We start from the raw sequence: 19,442 nt of genomic DNA on the forward strand, positions 1-19,442 counted from the left end.
AAAAATTCAGCCAAGTTGACGAAATTTCGATTTAAAGGCTTGTTTAATTGGACTATTACAGACGTACCTAACTGAACAATTTTTTTTATAAAATGAAGTTAATGTAATGTAGTTTGAATGTAGTTTGAAATAACTTTATTTGCCATAGATTTCTTAGAATTAGTGTAGTTGAAGTTACTACATGGAAGGCGAGAATGGTTAAATAATAATCACATATCCCTGCTGTGAAAAATAAACAACTTGAACAAAAAAAGACTAAGTTTTTGAGACAGGTCCCGTATCATTGAAGTCTTTGACCTCAGGGAACATTTCACAATTTTATAACCTGCACTCGTGAAAATCACTTGTTCTTTAATCACTTTAACTGGTGGCTTCCTGGGTTCCTCAGTAGAAGTGTAGGTAATGTAGTGGTGGATTCTTGTAAAACACAAAACTTCCACACTGCATAGTTGTAACTGGAAAACTAAAATTCACGTTAGATTCTAAGGGGTCGGGTAAAAAAAATACATATACTATACCTGTAGAAAGGGTTTTTGCAAGACACCCCAGACCAGATACCAGATTATTTGTCTTCTGAGCAAACTTGGTGGTAGCTTTTCTCAATGCACAGGTTTATTATTTTACTTGACAAATGACAGGAGTTGACAGATGGGGGCGATTCGACGATCGTCAGTGACCGAAAACGTGGAGATAAATGTTCTAGGTTTGTTCAGATATGTCGCAGATTTGTACTGCAAGAGGTTATTATTTTTTTAAGGAATGGGTAAAGGCTATTTTAAAACTTGTAACGTTATTTACCGGTCGTTATGTTAAGTTAGAAGAATGTATTTAACTGACGGTCTAGGTCACAAAGCAAACGTGGGGTCACGTACCTCATGTGAACGCCTGTTAAACGTAATTTTCCGTTTGAGAAAAAAAACTATGCCACAGCTTCACAGATATATGGAATACGATACAAAACTTCGCGTTTTAGCTTCTTTCACACAAATTGGTGCATATAAAGTTAAAAATATTCAATTTTGCTACGATCTACGGATGGCGGCCATCTTGTGTGACATTAAAGTGACAGCGGTTCAGAGACTTGCGAACTTTTCATTTTAAGGGTTAAATACGATCACTTAAGACCCGCTGCGACTGTTGTGGGGGGTGAATATAATTTTTTCGGAAAGTTCGAGGTATGGGAATGTCGTTCATACATAATTGAACAGAGGGAGCTGCACGAATGTCTCGTAAAAGCCGGAAAAAGTAGGTTCTCCTCGTCCCTGCCGCGAAGAGACGCCCATGAATGAATGCACAAATTTCATGTCGCTAATGCCGGTCTTAAATTTAGTTACATTTGACATAAAAAAAGTTGACGGAGATATGAAAGTGTGAGATCGTCGCGACGCGCCGTCAAAGAGGCGTCTCGGGGGGCCAAATGGGGCCTCGTCGGTCCTCGGGCGCGGTCCGTACGCCCAGAGAAAGGCCAGGGCTTCGTTCTCGCGCAGGAAGCGGAGGGCCCCAGAGCGAGGAAAAAAAATTATACCGTCGCGAAAACGGCGTTTTCGGCGAGATAAACCGAGCATTAGCAAAAAGACGGGTATTTCGAGGGATTTGACGGTGCAGAGCCTTTTTGAAGAGCAAATTTCGGCGATGCGGAGTAGAAGATTCGCCGCGAAACTACGCCTCACGGAAGAAGAAAGGACGAAAGTCGGGCGTAGTAGCGAAGAGAACCGCAGATTCGCCCCGTAAAAAAAGTTTCAGTTCCGGAAAAACGACCCTCCGAGTGACATTTAGAGGCGTTTCCGGTATGTTCTACGTGCGTCGCACACGAAAAATGGGCCACGCCCCTCGAGGAACCCCGGAAAAACCGGAAAATTCTCCGGTTTGGCGCCGACAACCCTCGACCGAAACACCCCTAAACCACGAAAAAAGGAAGGCCGGGTCCTCCGGGCCCGGCCCCGAACCGTCGCTCGCCCCGCCGGAAAAGCCTTAGCACATGGAAATCGGCGCTCTTTAGGGGTGAGTGCGGGACGCGAGCGGAGCTATCGCTAATTAATAGTAATTGACTAGAAACGTAGGCAAGTCGGCTTCGCCGACTTGACGTTTCTCTCGGGCCTTCGGCCCTCGGGCGGCGCTGCGGGCCCCATGAGCTCCGCTTCGCGGAGCACTCTCTTGCGCGTATGTTTTTTAAATCATCACACCATCATCTACATCACCATGATCCACAGCACCATCGCATCATCTACATCACCATCATCTACATCATTATCATCCACATCGCCATCATCTACATAACATAATCTTCAGCACTATCATCTACATCGCCATCATCTACATCGCTATCATCTACATCGCTATCATCTACATCGCTATCATCTACATCACCATAATTGCAGTATCATCTTCTACAGCACCGTCATTTACATTACCATCATTTACATCGTCATCATCAACATCACCATAATCTACATCGCTATTATCTACATCACTATCATCTACATCTCCATCATCACATCTACATCGTCATCATCTACATCACTGTCATCTATATCGCCATGATCTACATCACCATCATCTACATCACCATACTCTACATCGCCATCATCTACACCACCATCATCTACATCGCCATCATCTACAGCTTTATCATCTACATCACCATAATTTACAGCACCATCTTCTACATCACTACGTCACATCATCTACATCACCATCATCTAAATTACTATCATCCACATCGCCATCATCTACATGACCCTCATCTACATCTATATCGCTATCATCTACATCATCTACATCTACACCACCATCATTTATACCACCATAATCTACATCACCATAATCTACATCACCATCATCTACATCGCCATTATCTACATCGCCACCATCTACAGCAACATCATCTACATCATCTACATCTACATCGCCATGGTCTACATAACCATCATCTACATCGCCAGCATCTACATCATCTACATCGCCATCATCTACATCACCATCACCTAAATCGGCAACATCTTCACCAAAACCATATACATCACCATCATCTACATCGCCACCATCCACATCACCATAATCTACATCACCGTCATCTACCTGACCATCATTTACATCGCCATTATCTACATTACCATCATCTACTACAGCAACATCTATATCACCATCATGTACATCACCATCATCTACATCACCATCATCTACATCGCCATAATCTACATCGCCATCATCTACATTACCATTATTTACATTATGTACATCACCACCATCTACATTATTATCACCATTCAAATGTGGGTCGATTTTGTGAAACATTCTGTGTAGCAAGTTTTAAAATAGCATCTGGTTACTAAATGAAAAATTTTTCATGAATAGGCTTCACTAAATAAAGTAGAAGAAATGAATATGATAAGGAATAATCCACGGAGTCTGTCCTGGATCAATTTTATAGAACATACAGTATATTGTAAAGCTTCAAAAAAACATATTATAAAATTGTTACCTCAAAAAATAAAGTAGATTGAAATAAAAAGAATATGAATACGATTGAACACTTGCAACTCTGACCAGGATCAATTTTGTTGGAACATTTGGTATAAAAATTATCAAAAAAGCATCGTGTTGGTAAATGCAAAATTTTTCATCAATGAACTTTACTAAAGAAAGTAGAAAAAGATAAAAAGGGTAAAAAACATCAAGTCTGCCGCCTTTTTGTTTTGGTTTCAATTCTGATGTAGATCATTTTGTACATCCAGTATAAACTTCCAAAGGGGTATCTAGTTAGTAAATATAAAATTTTTCATCCAAAGACTTCAGTACGTAGGTAAGTCAGAAATGGGGAAAAATAAGTTAAGTTTCACTCTCCTAATTCTGAAGTATCTTGTTATAAATAGACAATTTTTCATTCAAAGATTTCAGTACATAGGTAAGGCAGATATGGGAAAAAAATAAGTTTCACTTTCTCATAATTTTGAAGTGGATCATTTTTTGGAACATCCAGTATAAACTTCCAAAAAGGTATCTGGTTAGTAATTATACAATTTTTCATTAAAAGCCTTTAGTAAGTAAAAATAAAGTTAAAAGAGAAAGGAAAATTTTGCCTGTTAATCAGACCTGGCTCAATTTTGTAGAACATTCAGTATATGGATTTTTCAAAAAGCGAATGGTCAGTTTTCTTGAAAACGTTTCAGTGGAGAAAGTAAAAAAAGTAAAAAGAATAGGGAGCCTAGTCCACCTGTGTCAGCTTTATGAAACATCCAGTACAAAACATCTGGTTTATAAGACATGATTTGTCATAAAAATATTGCCATCAATAAATTTCTGAAATATACAGAAGCCTCTGGACCGGTAATTCTGACCTGGGTTAATTTATGTAGAACATCCAGTATATGGATTTTCAAAGAAAACGTCTGATTAGTAACTATATAAATTTTCATCAAGAGATTTCAATAAATAATGTAAGAAAGTGGGTAGTGAAAAAAGAAAAAATCCTAGTCCGCCTGTTTCATTTTTATATGAAACATTCAATATATAAATTTGCAAAATGCTTCTGAGTTCTACAATATAAGATTTTTCATAAAAATATCGCCATCAATAAATTTCTGAAATATACAGAAGCCTCTGGACCGATAATTCTGACCTGGGTCATTTTATGTAGAACATCCAGTATATGGATTTTCAAAGAAAGCGTCTGGTTAGTAACTATATAAATTTTCATCAAGAGATTTCAATAAATAATGTAGGAAAGTAGGTAGTGAAATGAGAAAAAAATCCTTGTCCGCCTGTTTCATTTTTAGCTCATGCCAGACAGCAATGAGGGCGCTAGGCTGTTCTACTATATGTTTGCTTAGCAGATCTAATATCTAGTACTATATCTATGGTCAATAGTTGGTTTGTCACGATTCGATGTAAGCATTATAGTCTACCCGGTTAACCTCAAATCTTTTATATCATGATAAAAGATATGTGACTAACTTTGTATTTTGTGGCTCTCAGTTGTCACTGTTGTCAGTAATTTTAATTTATATTTGGCAGCAAAATTGACCTATTTTGGAGTGTATGATTTATAAAATAATATGGAAATTTGTAGTTGATGTGTAATTATTATATTAAGAAAAACTGATGTAATCAAAGCTGAAATGTATGTATACGAATAAACAAATGTTGTCTTAGAATACAATTACAGAAAAATGTTTCTTTTAGATGCTGTTCTTTAAACAATGCTGGAAATTGGATGGAAATTGGACATTCAGAGGGTCTTGCTGAATAAGTAAAACATTAATTGTGAAGTTAAACAGAAAAGTATTTTTTTTGTAAATCAAAATACTGTGGATTCTTGAGTGTTGTGAGAAATAAGAAATCCCCCAAATATAATGTATTGTAAATCCATCATAAATGGTAATGGCTTAAAATTTCAATGTTATGAAGTTAAATGGAAGATATAAAAAAATGTTTTAATGCAGTTGACATGTGATAGCAGAAAATATGGTTTTGTATTTAAAATTAATGTTATTAGTACAGAAATGCCAGTACAGTAGATACCTAATGCAGTATTTATTCAGATGTATGTATTACTGGTAATATTAAATATAATAAAAAATAATGTGTTTTATTTGTAATGATTGATTGTGAAAAAAAATTGTATTTTTCTGTGACAACAGTGGATATTTAAAAATACATAACTATACAGGGTGGTGCAACTAAGATGGGGTGGAAGATTACGCCTGAACGACGAGGAATTATGAAATAATTTTTTGTCACGAGTTGCATAGTTACGAGATCCATATTCTAAAAATATTTTCATTATACAGGGTGCACACAAAAGTCCGTGGCAAACCAAACATATGTTTTTTTAAATGGAACACCCTGTATTTGAATCCTAAAATGAATTCTACCCATTACTACGATGATTTTGATATAATGATTGATGAGTCTAAAGTTTATAGTTTTAGAGAAAATGGCGCTTAAACTTGAAAAACTACCCCCAAATCAATCAAATTCCTCCCCCATCTAAAAAGGTTGTCAAAAAACGAAACCTATTACAAAATGTACCATATCCTTGGGTATAATAATGAATCTTGACTGGTTCAAAAATTACTGACTAGTATACAGGGTGATGGAGCTTGACTCGAAAGTCAATTTTTTTAAATGGAACACCCTAAATTTTATTTGCCCATCTTAAAGGCAATAAAACCAGCTTTCAAAAATACGGCACATGTTACCCTTCAATAAAATACTTTCTTAGGAAATCATCGGAAAACATTGATTTTTCAAAGAGCGACTGAAACAAACTGTGAAATAACGAACAAAACTTCAACATTTAGTAAGAGGGGTATGATGATTGTAACATTTTGTCTTTGACAATTAAGTAGTTGACAGTTTTGTAAAAGTAGGTTTTCAAAATGAGTTTAAGTACACAAGAAATTATCAATATGATATCAGTTCTATACGAATGTCAAAGAAATCCGTTATTAGCTAGTAGAGTGTATGCGGCACGATATCCGGAAAACGAGAAAAAATCAAGGCCTGAAGCTTTTCGCTCATTATTGAACCGATTTGAAGAGACTAGTAGTGTTGCATTCAAAAAACATGCAATAGTTAACAAACCAGTAACAAATGAAGAAAATCAACTAGCAGTATTACTAACTGTACAAGAAAATCCACAAACAAGTACCTACTAGAGAAATTGAGAGAAGTCTAGGTATAGACCGCACTAGCGTCACGAGAATTTTGAAGCAGCATAAATATCACGCGTATCACATGGAATTACATCAGCAAGCAGCATTTTAAAAGTAACGGTGTGATTAATCGTCATAATATGCACTTTTATTCAGTAGAAAACCCTCACTGGGTTCGCCAAATTGATCACCAAAATAAGTGGTCTATAAATGTTTGGGGTGGAATAATTAGTATTCACGTGATAGGCCCTAATTTTTTCGAGGATCATCTCACTGGTGAAATCTATTTAAATTTTTTAGAAAATGAATTGCCGCTGCTTTTAGAAAATTTAAATTTAGCACTAAGAAATTCTTTCTGGTTTCAACATGACGGAGCCCCGCCACATTTTCACATAAATGTACAAAATTACTTAAACAATTGGAAGAAAAATCAATGGATTGGCCGTGGTGGTCCGATTGTGTGGCCGGCCAGATCTCCTGATCTGACGCCGATGGACTACTTTTTGTGGGGATATGTCTCAGAACAAGTATATAGAATGCCTCCAACGGCAGATGATACGAAAATACGGATTCAACAATGTTTCCGTCAAATTACAGAGCAGACCTTACGAAATGTTGAACGTTCCTTCATACATCGGCTTGAAATATGTCTTCAACAAAATGGCGGCCTGATTGAACAACTCTTATAAAGCATTTAGATACATCTTTCTGTAACGTTAGTAATAATGGTATTGATTTTCTTTATTTGTTATTGCTTTATTAACTACTGTATATTTTGTGAATGTAACCCTTCCTTTCTCCTAAAATCAGTTCAATAAAGAATGAGAAGCTACAGTTTACTGACATCATAGCCCTCTTACTAAATGTTGAAGTTTTGGTCGTTATTTCACAGTTTGTTTCAGTCGCTCTTTGAAAAATCAATGTTTTCCGATAATTTCCTAAGAAAGTATTTTATTGAAGGGTATCATGTGCCATATTTTTTGAAAGCTGGTTTTATTGCCTTTAAGATAAGGCAAATAAAATTTAGAGAGTTCCATTTAAAAAAATTGACTTTCGAGTGAAATAGTCATGGCACATTTTGTACTAGGTTTCGTTTTTTGACAACCTTTTTAGATGCGGGAGGAATTTGATTGATTTGAGGGTAGTTTTTCAAGTTTAAGCGCCATTTTCTCTAAAACTATAAACTTTAGACTCATCAACCATTATATCAAAAGCATCGTAGTAATGGGTAGAATTCATTTTAGGATTCAAATACAGGGTGTTCCATTTTAAAAAACATATGTTTGGTTTGCCACGGACTTTTGTGTGCACCCTGTATAATGAAAATATTTTTAGAATATGGATCTCGTAACTATGCACCTCGTGACAACAAATTATTTCATAATTCCTCGTCGTTCAGGCGTAATCCTCCACCCCATCTTGGTTGCACCACCCTGTATACTTACAGTATATTTATTTAAAACTGAATGGTTGTTTTTACTACATTATGCTTTTTCAAATCTCTACAAATATTTTTATCGTTTATACTACTATTTTTCAAATGATTAAAAAACTTTTATTGAAACTATCTTCCAAAATTTGTCAACTAAAAAATTGTATTTATTATACATTTGTAAAAATGAACATACATTTGTATATTTTATATAATATGCTGGGAGTGTAACTACACATAATGTCACATTATATATGTAATGTATAGTGGAAGATCAGCAAAGATGTTTTATTTAAATCGATCAAAATTTTTTGAAGAATTTTCCAAAGTTTGAAATAACTTTATTTGCCATAGTTTTCTTAGAATTAGTGTAGTTGAAGTTACTACATGGAAGGCGAGAATGGTTAAATAATAATCACATATCCCTGCTGTGAAAAATAAACAACTTGAACAAAAAAAGACTAAGTTTTTGAGACAGGTCCCATATCAATGAAATCTTTGACCTCAGGGAACATTTCACAATTTTATAACCTACACTCGCGAAAATCACTTGTTCTTTAATTACTTTAACTAGTGGCTTCCTGTGGGCCCAAAATTTATTGAGGAATTTTCCAAAGTAGGTATTTTCTCATTTGTTTTAATAACTTTTTAACTTATTTTACATATGTACCTAAGTGAACAATTTTTTTTATAAAATGAAATTAATGTAATGTAGTTTGAAATAACTTTATTTGCCATAGTTTTCTTAGAATTAGTGTAGTTGAAGTTACTACATGGAAGGCGAGAATGGTTAAATAATAATCACATATCCCTGCTGTGAAAAATAAACAACTTGAACAAAAAAAGACTAAGTTTTTGAGACAGGTCCCATATCAATGAAATCTTTGACCTCAGGGAACATTTCACAATTTTATAACCTACACTCGCGAAAATCACTTGTTCTTTAATTACTTTAACTAGTGGCTTCCTGTGGGCCCAAAATTTATTGAGGAATTTTCCAAAGTAGGTATTTTCTCATTTGTTTTAATAACTTTTTAACTTATTTTACAAATGTACCTAAGTGAACAATTTTTTTTATAAAATGAAATTAATGTAATGTAGTTTGAAATAACTTTATGTGCCATAGTTTTCTTAGAATTAGTGTAGTTGAAGTTACTACATGGAAGGCGAGAATGGTTAAATAATAATCACATATCCCTGCTGTGAAAAATAAACAACTTGAACAAAAAAAGACTAAGTTTTTGAGACAGGTCCCATATCAATGAAGTGTTTGACCTCAGGGAACATTTCACAATTTTATAACCTGCACTGGCGAAAATCACTTGTTCTTTAATCACTTTAATTGGTGGCTTCCTGGGGGCCCTTTATTGAGGAATTTTCCAAAGCAGGTATTTTCTCAATTTGTTTTAATAACTTTTTAACTTGTTTTACGTATGTACCTAAGTGATTTTTTTTTTATAAAATGAAATTAATGTAATGTAGTTTGAAATAACTTTATTTGCCATAGTTTTCTTAGAATTAGTGTAGTTGAAGCTACTAAATGGAAGGCGAGAATGGTTAAATAATAATCACATTTCTCTGTTTTGAAAAATAAACAACTTGAACAAAAAAAAGACTAAGTAAGTTTTTGAGACAGGTCCAGTATCAATGAAATCTTTGACCTCGGGAAACATTTCATAATTTTATAACCTGCACTCGCGAAAATCACTTGTTCTTTAATCGCTTTAACTGGTAGCTTCCTGGGTGCCCAAAATTTATTGAGGAATTTTCCAAAGCAGGTATTTTCTCAATGTGTTTTAATAACTTTTTAACTTGTTTTACCCAAGTGAACAAATTTTTTTATAAAATGAAATTAATGTAATGTAGTTTGGAATAACTTTATTTGCCATAGTTTTCTTAGAATTAGTGCAGTTGAAGCTACTACATGGAAGGCGAGAATGGTTAAATAATAATCACATATCCCTGCTGTGAAAAATACACAACTTGAACAAAAAAAGACTAAGTTTTTGAGATAGGTCCCGTATCAATGAAATCTTTCACCTCAAGGAACATTTCACAATTTTATAACCTGCACTCGCGAAAATCACTTGTCCTTTAATCACTTTAACTGGTGGCATCCTGGGTTCCTCGGTAGAAGTGTAGGTAATGTAGTGGTGGATTCTTGTAAAACACAAAACTTCCACACTGCATAGTTGTAACTGGAAAATTAAAATTTATGTTAGATTCTACCAATGGCCGGGTAAAAAATATATATACTATACCTGCAGAAAGGGTTTTTGCAAGACACCTCGGAGCAGATTCTTATTTGTATTCTTAGCAATCTTGGGAGTGGCTTTTCTCAATACACAGGTTTATTTTACTCGACAGATGACAGGACTTGACAGATGGGGGGCGATTCAACAATCGTCAGTAATCGAAAACGTAGAGATAATTGTTTAAGGTTTGTTAGGTTTGTTTGTTGAGACATATCGCAGTGCAAAGTAATCTTCACAGGGGTTTTTATTTTTTTTGAAGGAATGGGTAAAGGCTCTGTTAAAACTTGTAGTGTTTTTACCGATCCATAAGTTAAGTTGGAAGAATGTATTTAACCGACAATCCAGGTCACAAAGCAAACGTGGGGCCACGTACCTCATGGGAACGCCTGTTAAACGTAATTTTCCTTTTGTGGAAAAAAACCTGCGACAGGTTTAGCGACACATCGGAAACAATAGAAATCGTCCCACTTTAGCTTCTTTTACACAAATCGCCACACGAAAGTTGAAAATTTTCAATTTTCCTAGGACGAACGGAATGGCGGCCATTTTGTGACATTAAACTGACAGTCTGACAGCGGTTCAGAGACTTTTGTGAACTTTTAATTTTAAGGGTTCAATATGATCACTTAGAACCTGTTGGAACTGTTGTGGGAAGCGAATATAATTTTTTTCGGAAAGCTCGAGGTGCAGGAATGTCTCGTAAACGCCGGGAAAGTAGGTTCTCACTGTCCCCGCCTCGAAGAGACGCCCATAGTTGAATGCACAAATTTTGTATCGCTAATGCCGATCTTAAATTCTGTTACATTCGACCTAAAAAAAGTTGATGGAGATATAGAAGACTGAGATCGTCACGACGCGTCGCCGGCAAGGCGTCTCGGGGGGCCAACGCGGGCTTCCTCAGTCCTCGGGCGAGGTACGTACGCCGAGAGAAAGGCCAGGGCTTCGTCCTCGCGCAGAAAGCGAAGGCCGATCGAGCGAGGGAAAAAAATTATGCCGGCGCGAAAACGGCGTTTTCCGGGCTTTATAAACTAATATAATATATATATATAATATAATAAACTAATCGGGGTCTGGCGAGAGAGATGCGAGATGTAGACCCCTTTTGAAAAGCTAATTTCGGCGTTAGAAAGTAAAAAGTACGCCGCAAAAATACGCCCGAGACGCTCGGAAAGGACGAAACTTTCGCGTAAAAGCGGAAGGACGTCCCGATCCCTCCCGGGAAAAAAGTCCTCCGTCGGAGAAATCGACCCCGAAACGCTTCCGATGGAAGGCGTTTCCGAATATCTGCGTCTCACTTCCCCGCTAAAAGCCGCGATCGGTCGCGCAGACCTCCCGAAAAAGCGAAAATTCACTGGGAAGAGGGCAAAAAATCGCCATCGAAATACGACGTTTGGATGAAGAAAGAAAGGCGGGGGGCTTCGCCCCCCGCGCTTCTCCGCTGCGCGGCTCGCTCGCGGAGCCTAAGTGCAAAATGGCCCTTTTTCGGGGGCGGGCGTGCGAGCGAGAGTAACCTACACGTTTTAATATATATGAATAGAAACGTAGGCAAGTCGGCTTCGCCGACTTGACGTTTCTCTCGTACCTTCGGCCCTCGGGCGGCGCTGCGCGCCTCATGAGCTCCGCTTCGCGGAGCACTGTCTTGTGCGAATGTTTTTTAAATCATCAACGCCATCATCCACGTTACCATCATCTACATCACCATCATCTACAGCACCATCATCTACATCACCATCATCTACATCACTATCATCCACATCGCCATCATCTACATAATCATCTACATCACCATAATCTTCAGCACTATAATCTCCAGCAGTATCATATACATCACCATCATCTACATCGCTGTTATCTACATCACCATCATCCATATCGCTATCATCAACATCACCATAACCTACATCGCTATTATCTACATCACCATAATCTACATCTACATCGCCATCGTCTACATCACTAGCATTTACATCGCCATCATCTACATCAGCATCATCTTCATCACCATCATATACATCACCATCATCTACATCGCCACCATCCACATCACCATAATCTACATGACCGTCATCTACATGACCATCATTTACATCGCCATTATCTACATTATCATTATCTACTACAGCAACATCTATATCACCATCATGTATATCACCATCATGTACAACACCATCATCTACATCGCCATCATCTACATTACCATCATCTACGTCACCATTGTCTACATCGCCATCATCTACATTACAATTATTTACATCATCTACTTCCCCACCATCTACATTATTATCACCATTCAAATGTGGGTCGATTTTGTGAAACATTCTGTGTTGCAAGTTTTAAAATGGCATCTGTTCAGTAAATAAAAAAAATTCATGAATAGGCTTCACTAAATAAAGTAGAAGAAATAAATATGATAAGGAATAATTCATGAGGTTTCTTTTTGATCAATTTTATTGGACATGCACTATATTGTAAAGCTTCAAAAAACATATTATAAAATTGTTACCTCAAAAAATAAAGTAGAATGAAATAAAAAGAATATGAATACGTTTGAACACTTGCAACTCTGACCTGGATCAATTTTGTTGGAACATTCGGTATAAAAATTATCAAAAAAGCATCGTGTTGGTAAATGCTAAATTTTTTATCAATGAACTTTACCAAAGAAAGTAGAAAAAGGTAAAAAGGGTAAAAAAATATCTGGTCTGCCGCCTTTTTGTTTTGGTTTCAAATCTGATCAATTTGTACATCCAGTACAAACAGTACTTCCAAAAGGGTATCTAGTTAGTAAATGGACAATTTTTCATTCAAAGATTTCAGTACGTAGGTAAGGCAGAAATGGGAAAAAAATAAGTTTCACTCTCATAATTTTAAAGTGGATTATTTTTTGGAACATCCAGTATAAACTTCCAAAAAGGTATCTGGTTAGTAAATATACAATTTTTCATTAAAAGCCTTCAGTAAGTAAAAATAAAGTTAAAAGAGAAAATAAAATTTTGCCTGTTAATCAGACCTGCCTCAATTTTCAGTATATGGATTTTTCAAAAAGCGTCAGTTTCAAAACGTTTCAGTAGAGAAAGTAAAAAAAGTAAAAAGAATAGAGAAGCCTAGTCCACCTGTGCCAGCTTTATGAAACATCCAGTACAAAACATCTGGTTAATAAGATTTGATTTGTCATAAAAATATTGCTATCAATAAATTTTTGTAATATACAGAAGCATCTGGACCGATAATTCTGGCCTGGGTCCATTTTTGTAGAACATCCAGCATATGGATTTTCAAAGAAAGCGTCTGGTTGGTATCTATATAAAATTTCATCAAGAGATTTCAATAAATAAAGTAGGAAAGTGGGTAGTGAAATGAGAAAAAAATCCTAGTCCGCCTGTTTCATTTCTATATGAAACACTCAGTATATAAATTTGCAAAATGCCTCCGAGTTCTACAATATAAGATTTTTCATAAAAATATTGCCATCAATAAATTTCTGAAGTATAAGAAGCCTCTGGACCGATAATTCTGACCTGGGCCATTTTGTGTAAACATCCAGTACATGGATTTTCAAAGAAAGCGTCTGGTTAGTAACTATATAAATCTTCATCAAGAGATTTCAATAAATAATGTAGGAAAGTAGGTAGTGAAATGAGAAAAAAATCCTTGTTCACCTGTTTCATTTTTATGAAACACTCAGTATATAAATTTGCAAAATGCTTCTACAGTTGTACAATATAAGATCTTTCATAAAAATATTGTAACCAATGAATTTCTGAAATATGCAGATACTCTCGACCGTTCCAGCTTCAAAGCAATTTGCTTAGAAACCCCGTCATCCTGTGTAGAGAAACCTATTTGAAAAGTTATATTTTCTTCCATATCGTCATTGTCATCGTAATTCCAGTTAGTAACTTAATTTTAGAAAAAAATTATAACATCGAGTAATTCTCTAGTGTTGCAATCGAAAGCTGCATTCTTAAACGTACATAATGAAGCCAGTTCGATTTTAGTTCGTGCCAGACACAATGAGGGCGCTAGCTGTCCTCTAAATGCTTGCCATGATTGGATGTAATAATTTCCCTACCCGATTAACTGCAAATCTTTAATCTGTGATCTGTGAGTAACTTCTTGTATTTATATGGCTGTCAAATGGATATTGGATGTATATATCCTATAGTAGGATCATATTCGATGCAAAGTAATAAATCATTGCCTGTCAAGGGAGCCAATGAAGTACGCTTTTAAGGGTTTTACAAATTGAATAATTTCTTTATACATTATGAAGGGACGAGGGGATCAGCTTAGGTCTGGCACCCTTGTTCCTACAAAAATTCCTTTATTCTCATAAACTATTTATTTTAAATGTAATTTATTATATATCCAATTTGTTTCCTAAATTCCACATATGTACTACATTTTACCTCTGTACGCGCCACTGTTGTTTACTTGTTTTTTGGAAGCGCTCTCTAATTGACGGCAAAGCTCGCCAGGTTAGTATTTGACGTATAACCGACCAGTTCGTACACTCGATGCACCTGGGCGACTACAGCTACTACNAAGAGTAGATATAATTAATAATTGGCTGCAAAATTTACCGATTTCCCAGTATTTGTTTTTTAGAAGTATATTTTGAAATAATATGGAAATTTGTAGTTGATGTATAATTATTATATTAGTAAAAGCTGTTGGAATCAAAACTTGAAAGGTATGTACCTATAGAAATTAGAAACAATCAAACAAATGTTTTCTTAGTTAGAATAGAATTACAGAAAAATGTTTCTTTTAGATGCTGTTATTTAAACAATGCTGGAAGTTGAAGAAGCTGAAGAAAAGAAGTTTTAATTGGATTATTTAACTGTGATACATGTAGTATTTTGTCTTGCTGAATAAGTAAAACGTTAATTGTGATGTTAAACAGAAATATTTTTTTAAGTAAAAATACCGTGTTCTTTGAGTGTTGTGAAAAATAATAAATTCCTCAAGTATAATGTATTTTAACTCCATTGTAAATGGTAATGGGTTAAAATGTCGATGTTATAAAGTTAAATGGAAGATATAAAAATAATATTTTAATCCAGTTGACATGTGATAGCAGAAGATAGGGTTATGTATTTAGAATTAATGTTATTAGTACAGAAATGCCGGTACAGTAGTACAGTATTTATTCAGATGTATGTAATTGATAATATTAAATATAAATAAAAAATAATGTGTATTATTTATGATTGATTGTGAAAGAAAATTGTGTTTTTCTGTGACAACAGTGGATATTTAAAAATACATAATATAATTACTTACCGTATATATATTTAAAACAAAATGGTTAATGTTTTTATTACATTATTTTTTTTAAATGTTTATCAATGTTATACAAATATTTTTATCGTTTATACTTATTTCAGACCTCTCGGAATGTATTAAAACCTGAGTTTTTCAAATGACAAAAAAACATTTATTGAAATTACCTTCCAAAATTTGTTAACTAAAAAATTGTGTTTATTATGTGTAAAATTGAACACACATCTGTATATTTTATATAATATGCTGGGAGTGTAACTGTATGCATAATGTGACATTGTATATGTAACGTATAGTGGAAGACCAACAAAGATGTTTTATTTAAATCATTCTTTATTCACTGGTGGTTTCCAGGGGTCCTCCTTAAAACGGCAAGGAGTGTAGGAATGTAGTGGTGGATTCTTATAAACCAACTAAACAAAACTTCCACACTGTGCACTATATTTACGTTCATCTACAGCCTAGTTTCAACTGAAAAACTAAAATTCATGTTAGATTCTACCAACAGCCGGGTAAAAAAATACATATACTATACCTGTCGAAAGGGTTTTTGCAAAACGCCCCCAGGCCAAATATTTGTCTTCTGAGTAAACTTGGAACTGGCTTTTCTCAATTTACAGGTTTATTTTATTTGACAGACAGATAGATCTTCAAGTTTAGGAATCTTGCAGATTTTTACTACAATGTAATCTTGGTAGAGGTTATTATTATTTTTAATGAATGGGTAAAGGTTATGTTAAAGTTTACTGCTATTTACCTGTACATATGTTAAGTTGGAAGAATGTATTTCACTGACAATCCAGATCAGTAAGCATAAATGGGGCCACGACCTATACGACATAAGCTCATGGGAACGGTGTTAAATGTAATTTTCTTCTTGGGAAAAAAACTGTACAAAATCTTCACAAAACCAAAGAATACGATGTAAAACGGCCTCCGCTAGCGTGATTTACACAAATCGGGGCATATAAAGTTGAAAATTTCCGATTTTTTTACGAACAACGAGCGGCCGCCAGCTTGTGATATCAAAGTGACGTTAGTCACGGCGCTGTCATCGGATGTCAGGAACTCGCAAAATTTTTTATTTAAGGGTTTAATACTAACACTTACGACCCTGCGGGGCTACTGTGAGGGCCAAATATAATTTTTCGCGGAAAGGGAAAGGTATCGTGGCGTCAGTCGTGAAGAATTCGGTCGTGGAAACACCACGAACGTCACGTAAGAGCCGCGGAAAGTACGTTCTCTTTTCACCTGACCGAAGAACCGCCCATGGCTGAACGCACAAATTTTATATCGCTAATGCCGGTCTTAAATTTTGTTACATTCGACCTAAAAAAAGTTGATGGAGATATAGAAGAGAGAGATCGTCGTGACGCGTTGCCGGAAAGCCGTCTCGGGGGGCCTACCGGGGTTTCCTCAGTCCTCGGGCGCGGTTCGTACGCCGAGAGAAAAGCCAGGGCTTCGTCCTCGCGCAGAAAGCGAAGGCCGATCGAGCGAGGGAAAAAAATTACGCCGTCGCGAAAACGGCGTTTTCGCCGAAATAATCCGGGCTTTATAAAATAATCGGGGTCTGGCGAGAGAGACGCGAGATGCAGACCCCTTTTGAAAAGCCAATTTAGGCGTTAAAAAGTAAAAAATACGCCGCAAAAATACGTCCGAGATGCTCGGAAAGGACGAAACTTTCGCGTAAAAGCGGAAGGAAGTCCCGATCCCTCCCGCGTAAAAAGCCCTCGGTCGGAGAAATCGACCCCGAAACGCTTCCGATGGAGGGCGTTTCCGAGTATCTGCGTCTCACTTCCCCGCTAAAAGCCGCGGTCGGTCGCGCGGACCCCCCGAAAGACCGAAAATTCACTGGGAAGAGGGAACAAAATCGCCGTCGAAATACGACGTTCGTACGAAGGAAGGCCGGCGGGGGGCTTCGCCCGCCGCGCCTAGCCGCCGCGCGGCTCGCTCGCGGAGCCTTAGTTAGTGCAAAATGGCCCTTTTTCGGGGGCGGATGCGGGAGCGTGAGTAACCTACACACTTTAATATATATGACTAGAAACGTAACCAAGTGACGTTTCTCTCAGGCCTTCGGCCCTCCGACGGCGCTGCGCGCATGAGCTCCGCTTCGAGGAGCACTGTCTTGTGCGCGAATGTTTTTTAAATCATCAACACCATCATCCACATCGCCATCATTTACATCACCATCATCTACAGCACCATCATCTACATCACCATCATCTACATCACTATCATCTACATCGCCATCATCTACATCATCATCATGTACATCACCATAATCTTCAGCACTATAATCTTCAGCTCTATCATCTACATCACCATCATCTACATCGCCATCATCTACATCGCTATCATCTACATCACCATAATTGCAGCACTATCATCTACATCGCCGTCATCTACATTACCATCATTTACATCGTCATCATCTACATTGCTATCATCTACATCGCTATAATCTACATCACCATCATCTATATCGCTATCATCAACATCACCATAATCTACATTGCTATTATCTACATCACCATCATCTACATCTACATCGCCATCACCTACATCACCATCGTCTACATCACCATGATCTAGATCACCATCGTCTACATCGCCATGATCTACATCACCATCATCTACATCACCAAAATCTACATCGCCATCATCTACACCACCATCATCTACATCACCATAATCTACATCGCCATCATCTACATCACCATCATCTACATCGCCATCATCTACAGCGTCATCTTCTACATCACCATAATTTACAGCAACATCATCTACCTCACCATCGCCATCATCTACCTCACCATCGCCATCATCTACATCTACACCACACCACTATAATCTACATCGCCATTATCTACAGTACCATCATTTACATCATCTACATCTACATCGCCATGGTCTACATAACCATCATCTACATCGCCAGCATCTACATCATCTACATCGCTATCATCTACATCACCATAATTGCAGCACTATCATCTACATCACTATCATATACATCACCATCATCTACATCGCCATCATCCACATCACCATAATCTACATCACCATTATCTACATGGTCATTTACATCGCCATTATCTACATTACCATCATCTACTACAGCATATATATCATAATCACATCTATATCACAATCATGCACGTCGCCATCATCTACATGACCATTATTTAAATCATCTACATCACCACCAGTATCAGCATTCTAATGTGGGTCGATTTTGTGAAACATTCTGTGTAGAAAGTTTTAAAATGGCATCTGGTTAGTAAATAAAAAAAATTTCATTAATAGGCTTAACCAAATAAAGTAGAAGAAACAAATATAATAAGGAATAATCCACGGGGTCTGTCCTGGATTAATTTTATAGAACATGCAGTATATTGTAAAGTTCCAAAAAGCATATTATAAAATTGTGCATCAATAGACCTCAAAAAAATAAAGTAGAATGAAATAAAAATATGATTACGTTTGAACTCTGACCTGGATCAATTTTGTTGGAACATTCGGTATAAAAATTATCAAAAAAGCATCGTGTTGGTAAATGAAAAATTTTTCATCACTGAACTTTACCAAAGAAAGTAGAAAAAGGTAAAATGTGTAAAAAAATATCTGGTCTGCCGCCTTTTTGTTTTGGGTTGAATTCTGATGTAGATCATTTTGTACATCCAGTATAAACTTTCAAAAGGATATCTAGATAGTAAATATAAAATTTTTCATCCAAAGACTTCAGTACGTAGGTAAGTGAGAAATGGGGAAAAAATAAGTTAAGTTTCACTCTTCTAATTCTGAAGTGGATCA

The 19,442-nt window shown here is 36.3% G+C and overlaps 1 protein-coding gene and 1 long non-coding RNA gene across 2 annotated transcripts; one reads left to right on the forward strand and one right to left on the reverse strand.

Moving 5' to 3' along the window:
* Positions 1-2,358: 2,358 nt before the first annotated feature.
* Positions 2,359-3,294, reverse strand: LOC108908113 (coiled-coil domain-containing protein 1-like). Its single transcript, XM_023454589.1, has 4 exons — positions 3,219-3,294; positions 3,054-3,164; positions 2,675-2,945; positions 2,359-2,497 (listed from the first exon to the last, which is right to left on the reverse strand). Exons 1-4 carry the CDS (start codon positions 3,292-3,294, stop codon positions 2,359-2,361), a joined length of 597 nt encoding a protein of 198 aa, XP_023310357.1.
* An 11,608-nt stretch (positions 3,295-14,902) lies between these two features.
* On the forward strand, positions 14,903-15,187 carry LOC111691551. The gene is made up of 2 exons (XR_002762975.1): positions 14,903-15,036; positions 15,118-15,187. It is a non-coding gene; the product is annotated as an uncharacterized LOC111691551 (long non-coding RNA).
* The last annotated feature ends 4,255 nt before the right edge of the window (positions 15,188-19,442 follow it).

This window comes from Anoplophora glabripennis, unplaced genomic scaffold, assembly GCF_000390285.2.
Source record: "Anoplophora glabripennis isolate ALB-LARVAE unplaced genomic scaffold, Agla_2.0 scaffold339, whole genome shotgun sequence".
NCBI classification, from domain to species: domain Eukaryota; kingdom Metazoa; phylum Arthropoda; class Insecta; order Coleoptera; family Cerambycidae; genus Anoplophora; species Anoplophora glabripennis.

Coding starts and splice junctions, on each gene's coding strand:
- LOC108908113 (XM_023454589.1), bottom strand. CDS start 3,294: ATGTTTCACAAAATCGACCCACATTTGAATGGTGATAATAATGTAGAT. Junction 3,165..3,218: donor TGTACATAATGTAAATAATG/GTAATGTAGATG, acceptor ATGGTGATGTAG/ATGATGGTGATGTACATGAT. Junction 2,498..2,674: donor GGTGATGTAGATGATGTGAC/GTAGTGATGTAG, acceptor ATGACGATGTAG/ATGTGATGATGGAGATGTAG.